At 42.5% G+C, this 14,080-nt stretch overlaps 1 protein-coding gene across 2 annotated transcripts in view; it reads right to left on the reverse strand.

The window, feature by feature from the left end:
• Positions 1–14,080, reverse strand: part of LOC131562438 (glypican-5-like) — a 369,647-nt gene that overhangs the window by 148,889 nt on the left and 206,678 nt on the right. For both annotated transcript variants that reach the window (XM_058812169.1, XM_058812167.1), the window contains one exon: positions 11,857–11,977. In XM_058812169.1, coding sequence (XP_058668152.1) covers positions 11,857–11,977 — 121 coding nt within the window. The remainder of the gene's footprint in view (positions 1–11,856; positions 11,978–14,080) is intronic.

Raw genomic sequence — 14,080 nt, forward strand, 5'->3', positions numbered from 1 at the left:
ACCAGCCTCACACAAGAGATGGAGACACTCTGTCTGCCTTGGCTGTCATTTCCTTTGGATGTTTTCCTGTAGGAAGCAGGAACTTCCAGGTGTCTCACTACTGAGCCACATAAATACTCCTGCTTTGTACATTAGAACATATTTCAGTGTATAAAGGTATAAAGTGCCTATTCTTTGCCCAAGACTTATTGTCCTTGAATTCAAGTTGGACCCTGAGAACACAATAAACAGGAAGGAGTGAGGCACTTAGGAGTAGTATACTTATTTTCATAGAGATAAGCAAGCAAGCAAACACAAAGCAGAGGGGCACCAGGGAAGAGATGGAATCTCTCCCTCTGGAATGATGCAGGACCTGGTTTTACAGGGCCCTGGATAACCTAATCTAAAGCCCTGCTTTCAACAGAAGGCTGGATTGTCTCCAGACTGTCCCTTCCAGTCTCAAATTATCTACTACTTACTCTGTAGTAACTTTACTGAATGCTGGTACAAGATGCTAGAAGACTCAGAATTAAAATATATGCCTCTAAAAATAGTTTTATTGCTAATGCACTTGGAAAAAAAAAAAAGCCTTTAATCTCAGCTGACTATTACATGCCAGCCATTCCCATCAGTGCTCTGTGGGGGTCTCTGCATTTTGTCATTTAAGCATCCCCACGTGAGCCACAGACACAATGCTGGACCTGGCCTTGTACAGAGGCTGAGGAAGGTCTGGTTTTTAACGTTCCTACCTATCCACATAGAACAATGTGCTGGAACCCTGGCTGCTGAGAATTTCAGACTTTCTGTGCTGCCAGGCAGGAGAACACTGCATTGACCTGAGGCTATGGAGAAGCTTCTAAAATGGAATGGCAGAACTGGGATTGTGGGTGTGGAGTTTGAATAGAAGTGTGTGATATCACAGGGTGGAAAACTTAAAATCTGTCACAGACACATTTTATGAAAAATCCTTTCCTTAGGATTTTTCCTCCTGAGAAGCTGGGAGGCCTCAGGAACAAAATGTAAACAATGGTTATCTGCTGCTGTGGAATGCAACAGGTGCATCTGTGATTGGTCTCATGTGGTTGTTTCTAATTAATGGCCAGTCACAGTCAGTTGGCTCAGACTCTCTGTCCCAGACACAAACCTTTGTTATTCCTTCCTTCTTTTTCTATTCTTAGCCAGCTTCTGATGAAATCCTTTCTTCTATTCTTTTAGTATAGTTTTAATGTAATATAAATAATAAAATAATAAATGAGCCTTCTGAAACATGGAGTCTGATCCTCATCTCTTCCCTCATCTTCAGAGCCCTGTGAGCACTGTCACAAGAGTTTAAGGGTTTAGAATACAGTAATCTATATAAAGCAAGATGGAGCCTTTAGGATGGAGGCTGCTCCTTGTTCTCCACCTTCTTCTCCATGGTTTTGGGTGGTTTTGTGTAATTAGATAAAAAGTCCACACTGCAGGCAAGGGTGGTTGCTTATTGGGTTAAAAGTGAAACTAATTTAGGTGTAATTTCTTAATTGGACAGTTTACCCTTAAAAGACATTGTAGAGAAAGACAGTGACAGCCATTTTGTAGCTTGTTAGTAGAATGCTGTAGAACTCAGGACTTGTAAGACTGCAACATAGATAAGAAATAATAAACATTTGAGTCTGAACACAAAATATCATCTCCAGTGCCTTCAATCCCAACCTAGACAGCAGCAGAGAAAAGAAGCCAAGAACCAACAGCAATGTTCATGGAAAACTGTGCCTAAGTCTCCTAGGACCAAAGCCATTCCTTGCCAGGTTCTCCTCCTCAGCCCTTGTACCTGCACAGGGCTGAAGTGAGTTAGGAGCAAACTGCACAGACTGTCTGGAGTGCAATGAAATCAGTGATACACTCAGTTTGTCGTGCCTTTAAGTAATGCAACTAACTCAATTGTTGTAAAATTGACTCAAATGAGGCTCATTTTCAGCAACAAAACATTTCAATATGGGAAGAAAGGCCAGTAAAAAAGAAGGGTAAAGACTAATCTATATGCTCCTAAAAGTCACAGATGGTGAAAATCAGAGTGTGGTAGGTTTTGTAAAATTCCTACTAAACCTTTTCACTCCCGTTCTTAGTAAATCTCCAAGAATTGACACAAAAGCAAGGAGACAAAAAGTAAGAAACAAACAGTTATAAACAGAAGTGATATTCCCTATGAGATGGCTCTCTCACACCCCATGTGTTGGAGTTCTGGATGCTGAGAATTTTAGATTTTTCTGTACTGACACACTCTGACCCCCAGGAGAGCACTCCATTTGACCTGGAGCTGTAGAAAAGATTCCAAAATTGACTGATAACACTGAGATTACAGGTGTGTAGTTTAATTAGAAGTGTGTAATATCACAGAGTAGAAACTTAGAGTTTGGAGTTTTAGAAGACAAGATAGAGGTTTTAGAGTGCTAGTTCTAGAGTCAAGTTCTAGGTAGTTCTTCTTTACCTTCTTCTTCCTTCTTCTTCATAGGTTTAGGTAATTTCTGATAAGTAGACAGAAAAGTCCCCATTGTGGACGTCAAGTGATTAGCTATTAGGTTAAAAGTGAAAATAATTTAAGTGTCATTTCTTAATTAGATAGCTTAACTTTAAAAACCTTTTAACAAGAGACAATTAGCCATTTTGTACCTTACTAATAAAAGACTACAACACTCCCTCCTGTGCTCACTACGTGCTCACTCGTGGCAGGCAGGTAAGGCTGGCAGGGAACTCAGCCTCTGGTGTCTGATGGGAATGGTGGGAATTCTGAGCAGTGGGATCAATGTGCAGCACTGAGCTCTGTGAGGAGAAACCAGGCTGGGAGCCACACAGAGCTGATGCTGCTGAGGGAGAAGGGTTTCCCTGGAGAAGCTGCTGCACTTGAGGAGAGGTCAGGGTCAGGATGGCAAAAGGATCCTGTGGAAACCCAGGGCACACAGGGAATATTCCTGTGTCTGCTCTGGGGTGCCCTGACCCCCAGGGCAGCTCTGACTCTGACCCTCATCCATGGAGAAAGTTTCCCACACTTCAAGACAGACTGGAACCCACAAAAGTGTGAAATAGATTACAGAGAGCAGTGCAGGTGTGTCACTGGGTGAGAAATTGAGGGTTTGGGGTTTTTAGTGTGTTGTGGATGGCAGCAAGATGGAGGGCACAGGGTGCTGTCCTGGGTTTCTTCTTCAGCTTCTTCTTCCTCCTTCTCCATGGGTTTGGGTGGCATTTTGTAATTGGGCAGAACAGTCTGCACTGTGGGCTCTGTGGGATCAGTTATTGGGTTAAAAGGGAAAATATTTCAGGTGTCAGCTCTTAACCGGATAGTTTAGTCTTAGGAGACCTTGTACCAAGAGCTTGTTGGCCATTTTGTGCCTTCTACTGAAAAGCTGCTGAACTCACAGCAGTGAGGCTGTTTTACTGATAAAAAATAAACACCTGAGTGTGAACATGGAACTGCAGTCTGGAGTGCCTGCAGTGCACAGCCAGAGAAACCCACAGCTGGGACCATCATAACTGGGACCCTCACAGCTCCCAGCTCTGTCATGGGGCAGAGGGCACTCCCTGCACCTGGGGAGCCCAGCCCAGCCCTGCTCAGCACCCACAGCTCTGAGATGCCCTTTCAGCTTTGGGGAACAGGCTGCAGAGAAGCTCCAGGAGGTCTCTGGGCATTTCAAAGCTGCATCCTGCTTTGGGTGAAAGAGCAGCAGCAGCAGTGACCCTGTCTGACTGGTGCTTTTTGATTTTACTAATGAGGTTGATCCTACACACATCTGGCTTTTTTTGATTCCAACTTGGCAGAGGAGCTTGTGAAGAGATGAGGAAAATGAGTCTCATAAGCTAGCATCAGGCCTGGGTTTGGTGAGATGTAAGACACCCAAACCTTTACAAGTACTATGCACAACACCAAACAGTGCAAGAGTGTCAGAAGCAAAGCAGGCTTGTTTTAAGACTGAATTTCTTTGAAGTGACAAAAAAATGCTGTTTCACAGCAGTGGTTCTGCCTGAAACGAAAGGATTGTTTCCTTTAGTCCTCCTGTTCACTAATTACTTGTGAATGTTTCTCAAAGTAGAAAAGCTCTTGCTGGCATGGCCTCTCTCCAGCATCCAGCCTTGCTCTCTAAATTCCAGTGTGTAAGGCAATAGACACTGACAGAAGGGCAGGGTAGAGCAAGAACTCCTCTGCCTTGCTCATGGCCCTGTTCTCTCCTTCAGACACCACACTGGGGAGTTTGCACAACCTCACCTCACAGGCACCATCAGCTCCTCTGCTCTCCAAGCAGGACATCACTGCTCACACGGCACCAAACACTCACAGGTTTAACTCCCCTCACCCTGCACTGAGCACACAGACTCAGAGGGCGCTTTCCTGGGCAGGCAGGTGAGAACCATCTCACACGAAGCTGTCACAGCTCAGTGACCCAGATCTGAGGGCTGCAGGTGCTGTCCAGGCCCTGCTCCCCAGCTGGTGCAGGGAGCTCCTGGGGCTGGCACTGGGCAGCCAAACCAGGCTCACAGGGACACCTGAGCTGGCCTCCAGCCCCGCTCTCGTTCATCAAGCTGTGCTGCAACACAACCCAAATTACTGCTGGAGCCACGTGGCTTGCTGTAGCTGGAAAGTGTCGCAATGTCTTTGCAGGGTTAGGCCACAGTTGCACCAGCACTGCTGCTGAGTCTGGTACCAAAGCCTCAGGATTTCATCAAGGATATTGGAGCATATTAATTGTGATAAATTAATATGTAATTAATTTAATACTTAATTACCCTAAAAATAATTAATAATTAAGAAAGAAGAGGCTGAGAAACTGAATACCAAGACTGCAGGAGAGGACTGTGAAACACCTGGATTGTAACCACTCACATACTCTAAGAAATGCAGGCAGAAAATGAGGGAACAAGACAAAGGAACCAATAAAGAAGTGTGTACTTGGTAGTTTGCAGAATCTATAAATATGTGTGTAATGTAAACAATAAATGGCTTCTGCTTGATCACACTGGTCAGTTGTTCAGGAGTCCTGGATCAAATCTGATATCATAACTGGACTGAGAATCTAAGGTTCTGTTTTGTGTGGTGGTGGAAATTGGGGGAGAGGAGGGGGAATGTTTCTGGAGGGTTTTCATTCTGTATGTTCCTTTTTTTCATATTATAAGTGAATAAAGCTCTTTCCTTTATTACTAAGCTTGAGCCTGCTTTGCTCCATTTCTGGTCACATCTCACAGCAGCCACAGGGGAGAATGTATTTTATATATAGGGACACTGGCATTGTGCCAGCATCAAACCAGGACATTTTCCCACAGGAAGGGGCTGAATCCTTCAGCAGATGAACCCACTCAGCACCAGCAGTGCAGCCCCCTGGGCTCACAGAACAAGTTTGGGTTTGATGGCCTTGGTCCTTCTCCCCGGCCCTGCTTTTTGTGCCTGCCTGCTTCCTTCAGAGCAGAGCAGAGAGAGAGGAAAATTACCTTGCTCTGCTTTTGGACAATGATCAATCAATTGTTTAAAGACCTTTACTCTACCCTAAAGAAAACAATGATCAACCCATAAAGCTCTGCTTTCTTTTCCTATTATGCTAAACTTACCACCTCCAAAAATAAGCACATCATTGTAGCTGAGGAATTAGATCAGAAGTAAATACCATGATCTCACTTCTAATGGTAATTACTTAACCAATGCATGTAACTCAGAATTACTGGAGTGATCAGAAAAATATGGGTAAAAGAAGAAAATAATCATGAATTTGTAATTTCAGCTAATTAATTCAACGATGACTGCTGACTTTCTGTCCATAAAAAATGAATTCCCATCCAAACAAACAGGCCAGCTCCATGAGTGCCCCTCCCCTGTGTGACCCCAGCAAGGGAATGCAGTGACAGCTCCTGCCCTTGGCGCTCACTCAGCCCTGGAGCTCCCACCCTGCCCTGCTCCATCCTCCCCTCAGCAATTCCACAGAGCATCCCAAACCCTTCCCAGCCCTCAGGTTTCCCTCAGCAGCCACAAGAACTGGGCACCCACCCCAGGGACAGACCCCATATTTATTTTCTCACAGTAAGACTCTCCCAGCAATGTTTTTGTGTGTGTGAAATGCTTTGGCTCAGCTCTGGATGGGAACAGTAGCTCTGCCCTCCTCTCCCCCACTTGGCTCGAGTCACTTCTGAGATTCAAGATGGGATCTGGATTTATTAAGACTAATTTCCCACAATGAGCAAAACAAAACACATGCAATGGTCCATCTGGGCAAATAATTTCTGAGAAGGCTTGCAAGACAAATAGCACAGCACACTCTGAGACACAACACATGAATAATAAAAGGGCCATTTTAGCATTATATATTTGCTGGCATATAATAAGATATGCTGGATTTACACTGAGGTTTAGATTTGTCTTGTTTTAAAATGCTAAATTCTACTTTAGTGGAGCCAGTATTTTACATTACTGTTCCTACTGAAATCCTGATGCTGGTTCTAGTACTAAAAGGTAATTTCTCAATTCTAATTAAAATTATTTCATTCTATCTCAAGTCACTATGTTTAACAAAACCAAACTAATAACCTGCAGCCCTCAGACCAGCAGAAGCTCACTGATTTCAGCTAGGAATGATAGGTATCTCAATTAGCACCAAATTACAATTTTAACACATGCTGCCCATAAAACAATGTTCAGTGATGTTTTCTCAGTGCACTGGACTAGAAAGAACTCTCCTGTTCTGATTCATGGACAAACCTCTGGCTTTGACAGGGGTTTTAGTGCCACAGCAGAACCAAGGTTAGAGCTTCCAAACCACCTTTCTTTTTAAAATCCAGGAGGATTGGAGAGAAGAAAAGCACTGCCCACAGCCTGGAGCTGCCCAGCCCTGGATGAGGAGATCCCACATCTCCAGAGGAGCAGCCCAGTGACAAATCACTGTCAGCTGCTCTGCTTTCACATCTATATAGATTTATATGTGTATATGTATTTCCTAAGAAATAGAAAACCATACAGAAGAGAGCACACAGAGGAAGATCATTCTCAATCTTTGAGTAAACTGGATTATTTCAAGCATTGGGATGAATTGTTTCATTGCACATTGATTGTGAAAAAGATCATAACTTATCTCAGAGCTGAACATTCAGCACCCATATCTGGAAGCAAAGACCTGTTTGACTTAGCAGGGGATAAGAAAAACTGCCCATGAATTCAATAAGGACAAACATATTGAAAAGAAAAAACAGGATGAGAAGCAAACTTTGTATAATTGCTGAAGTAATCTGAGATGATAGTTTATTTGACTATAAGGGTGAACAATTTTTATACAGCAGGGCAGGAAATAAAAAACCAAAACAATACAGTTCATGTGGTCTTTCCTGGTCTTCTCAAGATCCTAAACATAATTGTTTCAGGTTTAATTAATTCTATCTTTATTTTCCTCTAGTATGTGCATGTCTTGGTGCTTTCATTAATCAGCCAATAAATGTGGTATTAATTCAATTATCCCTGCTGTTTGCTCTGGGAGACCGAGGTGCTGAGGGCTGTTAATGCCTTCCCAGGGAGGAGAATTCAGAGGGGAGCAGCACAGCTGCAGAATCTTCCTCAGGTGATGCCTTTCCTTCCATGGATGGAACCAAGAACAGAAAATCCTGAATCCCAGTCCAAGGCAGCTACAGCTTTGGCTAAAAATCAAACCAACTTGTCTCCACTCATATCTCATATAAAAACTCTACGAGGTAATAAATTTTATAGATGTCTAAAAAAATACACACTTTTAAATTAAGTACTACTTAAATGATTTATTGTATTATTCCCTATTGTATAACTCAACTAAATTCACTTTCAAGATTAAATTATGGCTGGCTCATGTTATTGGAATGAAACATCTCAGTGCTGTTGCTTTGAACTCTGCTCTAACAGAATCCTCTGCATGGAAGTCTGAAAGGAATTAAGTTACATGCATTTCTTAGTTCAGCTGGCAGATCCACGAGACTTTGGCAGAGAGAAAAAAAATGAAATACATGGGTCCACATTCAGCAAGATTTGCTTTGACATCACTCTCATTTTCTGCACTGGGTTATTGCACTGCCTGAACTCCAGCCATGCCCTGAGCATTCATCTCTGACAAGAACAAAACACAAAACTGATTCACAAAACCTGTCAGGAGCAGATTTAGGCTGACAAAAACCAAATAAGTCAAACCTGTATAATGCTTTTTATATTGTAATCCCTTGAGAATGCTGATACCTCCCTGCTACTGAGGGTACAGTCACAGCTTTTTCACTTTTCCCAGCATTCTCATTTCTTCTCAGGGCAATTGATCCTTGAGGATTTTTAACCTTGGCCTGAGAGCCAGTTTAGTTTGAACTATGAAAAGCATTGGGCTGAAGAAAAGCATTGAAACATTTAAGTGTGATTCTGTGGCAAGAAGCAGCACTCCAAAAGGTGCAATGGGGGATTATTGTGTTTAACATCAATTGTGGTTCACACCTGCTCCACTCACAAAAAAGAGGGAGGAAAAGATGTTATTTCTGCTGATTTTTTTCCCCCATCAACCTGAGACTTCACTTGATCTGTTTTTGCATTACCAGGAGTTACTGTAAATTGTAGCTCAGTAATTCTATTGATATGTGAATCAGCCACTAACAATAAACCCTTCAACCACCTTATCTGTCAGGGATGCAAATAACAGTAATTGTTGAATAATATTCTCTAAATTTCACTTTACTTCCAGCTTTGCCAAGTGGATATAAAATAGCCTGCTATTTGCATAATAATTTTAGGAAAAAAACCAAAAAACAACAACGATGTGCTGAGGATTTAAGTCCCTGATGAAAAAAAAAAAAAAAAAAAAAAAAATGAGGAGCTGCTATAATCTCCACCAAAGTGGCATTTCAGCCTAAATGACAGCAGGACTGGAAGATGCCTTGCATACAGATTATTTGTAACTTGCTGGAGCTGGGATGCACCAACTAAAACAGGGGCAGGACAAGAGTTTTGTTCAGATCCATGAGATTTAGGGTCAATGGAGTTTTTGGATTTTTGTGGGTCTAACATGGAGCTCACAAAGGAAGGGCAAAGGGTGGGATTCCAATGAGGGAATTTTTGGCTGCTCCTGCCTGGCCAGAGCCACTCCTGTCACAGTGGCCAAGCCCTGCTGGCCTGGCAGAGGCTCCCAGGGAGGAGGAGGAGGAAGAGAAACCACCACAGACAGCAGTGATGAGATTTGCTCCAGAAATCCTCAGGAACTGCTGAGCTAAGGCAAACCCTCTAGGAAAATTAATGCTGATTTGAACACAGCTCTCCCCAGCCTCAGCAAACTGATCCACAGCAGGTTATTCTGATTTCAAACACTCTCAAAACCAGAGAGAAAGTGAAATCCCTGAGGGACAGACCCAGCACATTTCCTTGAGACAGAAATGTTATTCCTTTAACAATCTCATCACAGTCTTCTCCTACCCAAGGCTGTGCTTTCCTCTGGGTAGCTCAGCAATATTATTGAAGGGGTAGGAGATTGCTGGGGCCCAGGCACCCAAATCACCTCTGATGCACATTGTGGGCATGGCTTTGCTCTCCCCACTGCTACAAACACTGCTGCAAATATTTCAAAAGATACATACACATCTTATTTGAGCAGTGTTTACATTTCACCCTACATATCACAAAAAAAAAAAAAAATTAAAAATATATTCTTATGAAAAAATTCAATTTGTCCATAAAATTAGGAATGGAATTCTGTATAACTCTGCAGTCTATACACACTATTGATGTCACTTTAAGCTCCTGATTTAATTGGCTTTTCAGTGTCAGTTTTTATTTGTACAATAATATCACGACTGAAACAAAAATCCAAGAAGTAGAAAACAGCTACATGTGTTTGATGTTGTATGTGAAAGCCTCAGATATTTAGCAACTTCTTTGATGCTTTGATCTCCAAAGAAATCTTACTAAAATTATGATCAAAGGATTTTATATTATTCTAAGTACTTAAGAACAAACCATGTTAGGGCAATAATCAGTATTCTGTTTAATCCTTCACCCTTGGAATCCATTCTTGCTAAGCACCTCAATCTGATGGGAGTTACATTTACTTAAAGAAGATATTCTCCTGAAACTGGTACAAGTACCAAAAAGCAATACTTCCAATTTAGAGCCAAGAGCTGGGTTTTACTCTGCTGGCTAAAAAGTGCTTTCTGAGACTGTTTTTAAAATGTATTAAAATGTATATAATTTAAGAAAATTGGTATGCAGCTCAGACCAGGCAGCTTTTTATTTTCCTACAGCAGACAAAGAAATAGAATTTCCAATACACAACTACTTTTGATTTAATCTATTTCTAACTATTTCCTATTGTCAGTGTTTATAGAGCACTATTACACAGATGGATATATCTAATATTTATAAAGTAAATTAACACTCTATAACATGCAAAGACAGATAAATAATGAATTATCCTTTTCATCAATCTGACCACACAATGCCTATTTCAGTGCAATATTAAGCACTGCACCGGACTGGTTGTTGTAATCCCCCATGGTGAGTTAAATCAAACTCAAAGCATCCCTAAACTGCAGCCTTCAGAACAGGAGAATATTACAGATCAGCAAGATGTAACAAAAACACTAATTACAGCTTAGATGATGGATTTATAGATTTGCTTGATGAGAGGGAAGGAGGTAAGCAGCATTTTTTAGGTGCAAGTAGAGAAATTCCTGACTCCCAGTCAGAGCCTTTACAACCTCCCAGATCCTGACTGAGCATCACCCCTCAGTTTTACCTGAGCAGGTTATTCTCCCTCCTGCACACCCACCAAGGTGTTTCCCACTATTTCCATCCCCACACTCTTTAACGGGGGAAGGTGATGAGCAGATTGATGTGCCCACAGCTCTGCTGAGAGCATCCCTGCAGGCTGGCAGCAGAACATGCCTGCTCTAAATGAAAATCAATCCTGCTAAAGCTGCTGGCTCCAGCTGGAGCTCCCAGAGCTACTCAGGGACCACTCTGAGCTCTGGGGATGGCAGCAGCACCACGAGTGCCACAGGTCAGAAAAGAAAGTCAGATCAACATCCCAGGTACTGCTCTGGGAAGTTCTGGCAAAGCCCAGAGTGTCACAGACAAAAAGATCCTTTTGCTAGGATTTTTCCTCCTGAGAATCTGGGAGGCCTCAGGAACAAAATGTAAACAATGGCTATCTGCTGCTGTGGAATGCAACAGGTGCATCTGTGATTGGGCTCATGTGGTTGTTTCTAATTAATGGCCAATCACAGTCAGCTGGCTCGGACTCTCTGGTCAGTCACAAGATTTCATTCCATCCCTTTCTATCCCATTCTTTCCCTCTGATAAAAATCCTTTCTTCTATTCTTTAGTGTAATTTTAATATGTAATTTTCTTTTAATATAATATATATCATAAAATAATAAATCAGCCTTCTGAAACATGGAACAAGATCCTCATCTCTTCCCTCGTCCTGGGACCTGATGGTGTGAATTATAACATCTGTATTGTCTCACGCTTCACGCCAGACTGAAAATGGAATAAAAGTGTTTAGAACACCTCTGAGCTGCCCCATCTGTGTGTCAGGAAGGGGCTCAGTCCCCCGCAGAGGAGCAGAAGCTGCACAAGCAGAGGGCAGTGTCCCAGCAGGGGCAGCTGCAGCCCAGGAGGCTCCAGGGGAACTGCAGCAGGAGCTCAGCAGCAGCAGCCAGGGAGCAATTTCCAGGGAATTCTGCCTCCCTGGAGCTCAGAGCCCAGCCGGGACCATGGGATCTTCAGCTGCCTTTAGCCAAACCAAACCCCAGCTGCCTCAGGCCTGCAGTCCTGCAAGGTGCAATATGATGATGGAATATAAATATGAATCTCCACCTGGAGATTTTACCTTCAGCTCCATAATAAAGTGGTTTTATCTTGGAAAAATTACTTACTTGATTAAAGTGCTGAAGTTTATCAATTAAATTTTTGATGAGTGGGTCCAATCCTCTGACTTTCAGCTCTGGATTATTAATTTGTGCTTTCAGTCCATTGGAAACAACTCTGCTGGTATAACTGAAAAACAGAAGAAATAACAGATCAGTGAGTGGAACCACATCCATCAGAATCAAGAATCATATTACAGGGGACTTACAGAAAGAAAATGTTTTGCAAATGGGAATGAAATTTATTATAAATATTTATGTTTTAAAACACACCAACCAGAATAAAAGTCTCAGTTCCTTGCAGTATCATTTACCACTTTAACTATTCAAGTCATGAACCAACAGCAATTTCATAAACCATGGAGAGGTTTGTTTCATTCATAATTTAATATTTGAACCTTTGTAACTAACATTCTCAAGTTCTTCCATGCAGCAGTCAAAGCTGATAGCTTCCAAATATTCACTATTAGGTTATTGCAGAAACATGGGGCATTTAAGACAGAAATGATGTTTTATCAGATTTAAACAAATTCCAATGAACGGGGGATGGGATTTGAAAAAGATTGATAATCAAAGTGTGAATTGGAGTCCTCTTGCCAGAGCAGCTGGGGACACTGGGGACAAACTCTCTGGGACACAGCACAGCAGCAGCTGCTGCTCTCCAGAGCTCCAGGGAGCCTCACCTGTGCTGGGCCTCCCCAGGCATGGAACACAGACAGCAATTCCCTCTGAGCAAGCCCTGCTCTCCTGAGGAACAGCAGATCCCTCTCACTGGCTGGTGACTGAACAGCTCCTGCCAGTTCTGCGTTTGTGGGGGTACAGGGAGGAATGATGCAGCTGACTCCATGTGCTCAGAAGGCCAATTTATTACTTTATTATACTATATTATTACTTTGTTATACTAATTTATTACTTCATTATACTATATTATATTAAAGAATACTAAAGAATACAGAAAGGATACTTACAGAATACTAAAAAGATAATAATGAAAACTCCTGACTCTCTCCAGAGCCCTGACACAGCTTGGCCCTGGTTGGCCAAAGAGTGAAAACAACTCCCAGCAGAATCCAATGGAACAATCACCTGTGGGTGAACAATCTCCAAACACATTCCACATGAGCACAACACAGGAGAAGCAAATGAGATCAGAATTGTTTTCCTTTTCTCTGAGGCTTCTCAGCTTCCCAGGAGAAAAATCCTGGGCGAAGGGATTTTTCAGAGAATGTGAATGTGACATGCCAGTCCTTTCTGGGAACACCCCACAAAGGTATTTTCAAGTCCTGCTTAGGCTGGGGCTCCACCAGGGTACCCTGATGGGGAAAATTTGGGGCAGAACACACTGTAGGACACTGCTGCTAAAGGTGTGGCTTAGAAAACAAAATAACTGAGAGTGGCCTGCTTTTTCAGAGCATTTTGGTCTCTACTTCTCTGTCTGTACCCCAGCTGAGGAGCTGAATCCATCAGTGTTTGCTGAGCCCAGTGCTGCCTGCAAGAATCCGGACTCCTTCAGATTTGCTCCAGCATTTGTCTGGACACAATTTAAGTACCACAGAGCTACATAGCAGCCTATTTTTGAGAGTTATGGTTTTTAGGGTTGCATGAACCCCTGAGTGCACCACTCACTCGTAACAAAGGGCATCAGGGATGTTTTGCATGACCAGCTTTGAGCTGGACAAGTGCTCACAAACCAAACTCTCCAGACCCACACACACCAGGGAGGATCTCATTAAAGACTCAAATTGGCATCTCTGAGAGTGAGGGAGCCACTGGCTCTGCTCCTTTGGGCTGAAATGTGCAGAGGAACATCTTGCTCCATCTTTCACTTTGATCATACACACACACCTGGAAATGCCAGATGTTCTCCCTTCACTGTGAACCAATGTGTGCTGAAGCTCAGGACAGCACTTCTGAGTAGAAAACAAGGCCCAAATTCTATTGTAGAGAGGCAACAGAATGAGCTAGGGGGAGACCTAGCTCTCTAGATATATTTGTCCTACCTTAGTTTCATTTCAAATGAACAACAAATTGATGCAAACTGCTGGGAGAACACACTGTAGGACACTGCTGCTAAAGGTGTGGCTTAGAAAAAGAAATAACTGAGAGTGGCCTGCTTTTTCAGTAAACTCAATAGATGTCACTTCTCAGGAAAAAAAAAAAAAAAGAAAAAATTGTTTAGAACAGAGAATTGAGAAAAATCATGTTTTGACTTACTAGCTAGACAGTATTGACT

Source organism: Ammospiza caudacuta, chromosome 11 (assembly GCF_027887145.1).
Source record: "Ammospiza caudacuta isolate bAmmCau1 chromosome 11, bAmmCau1.pri, whole genome shotgun sequence".
Lineage (NCBI taxonomy): Eukaryota > Metazoa > Chordata > Aves > Passeriformes > Passerellidae > Ammospiza > Ammospiza caudacuta.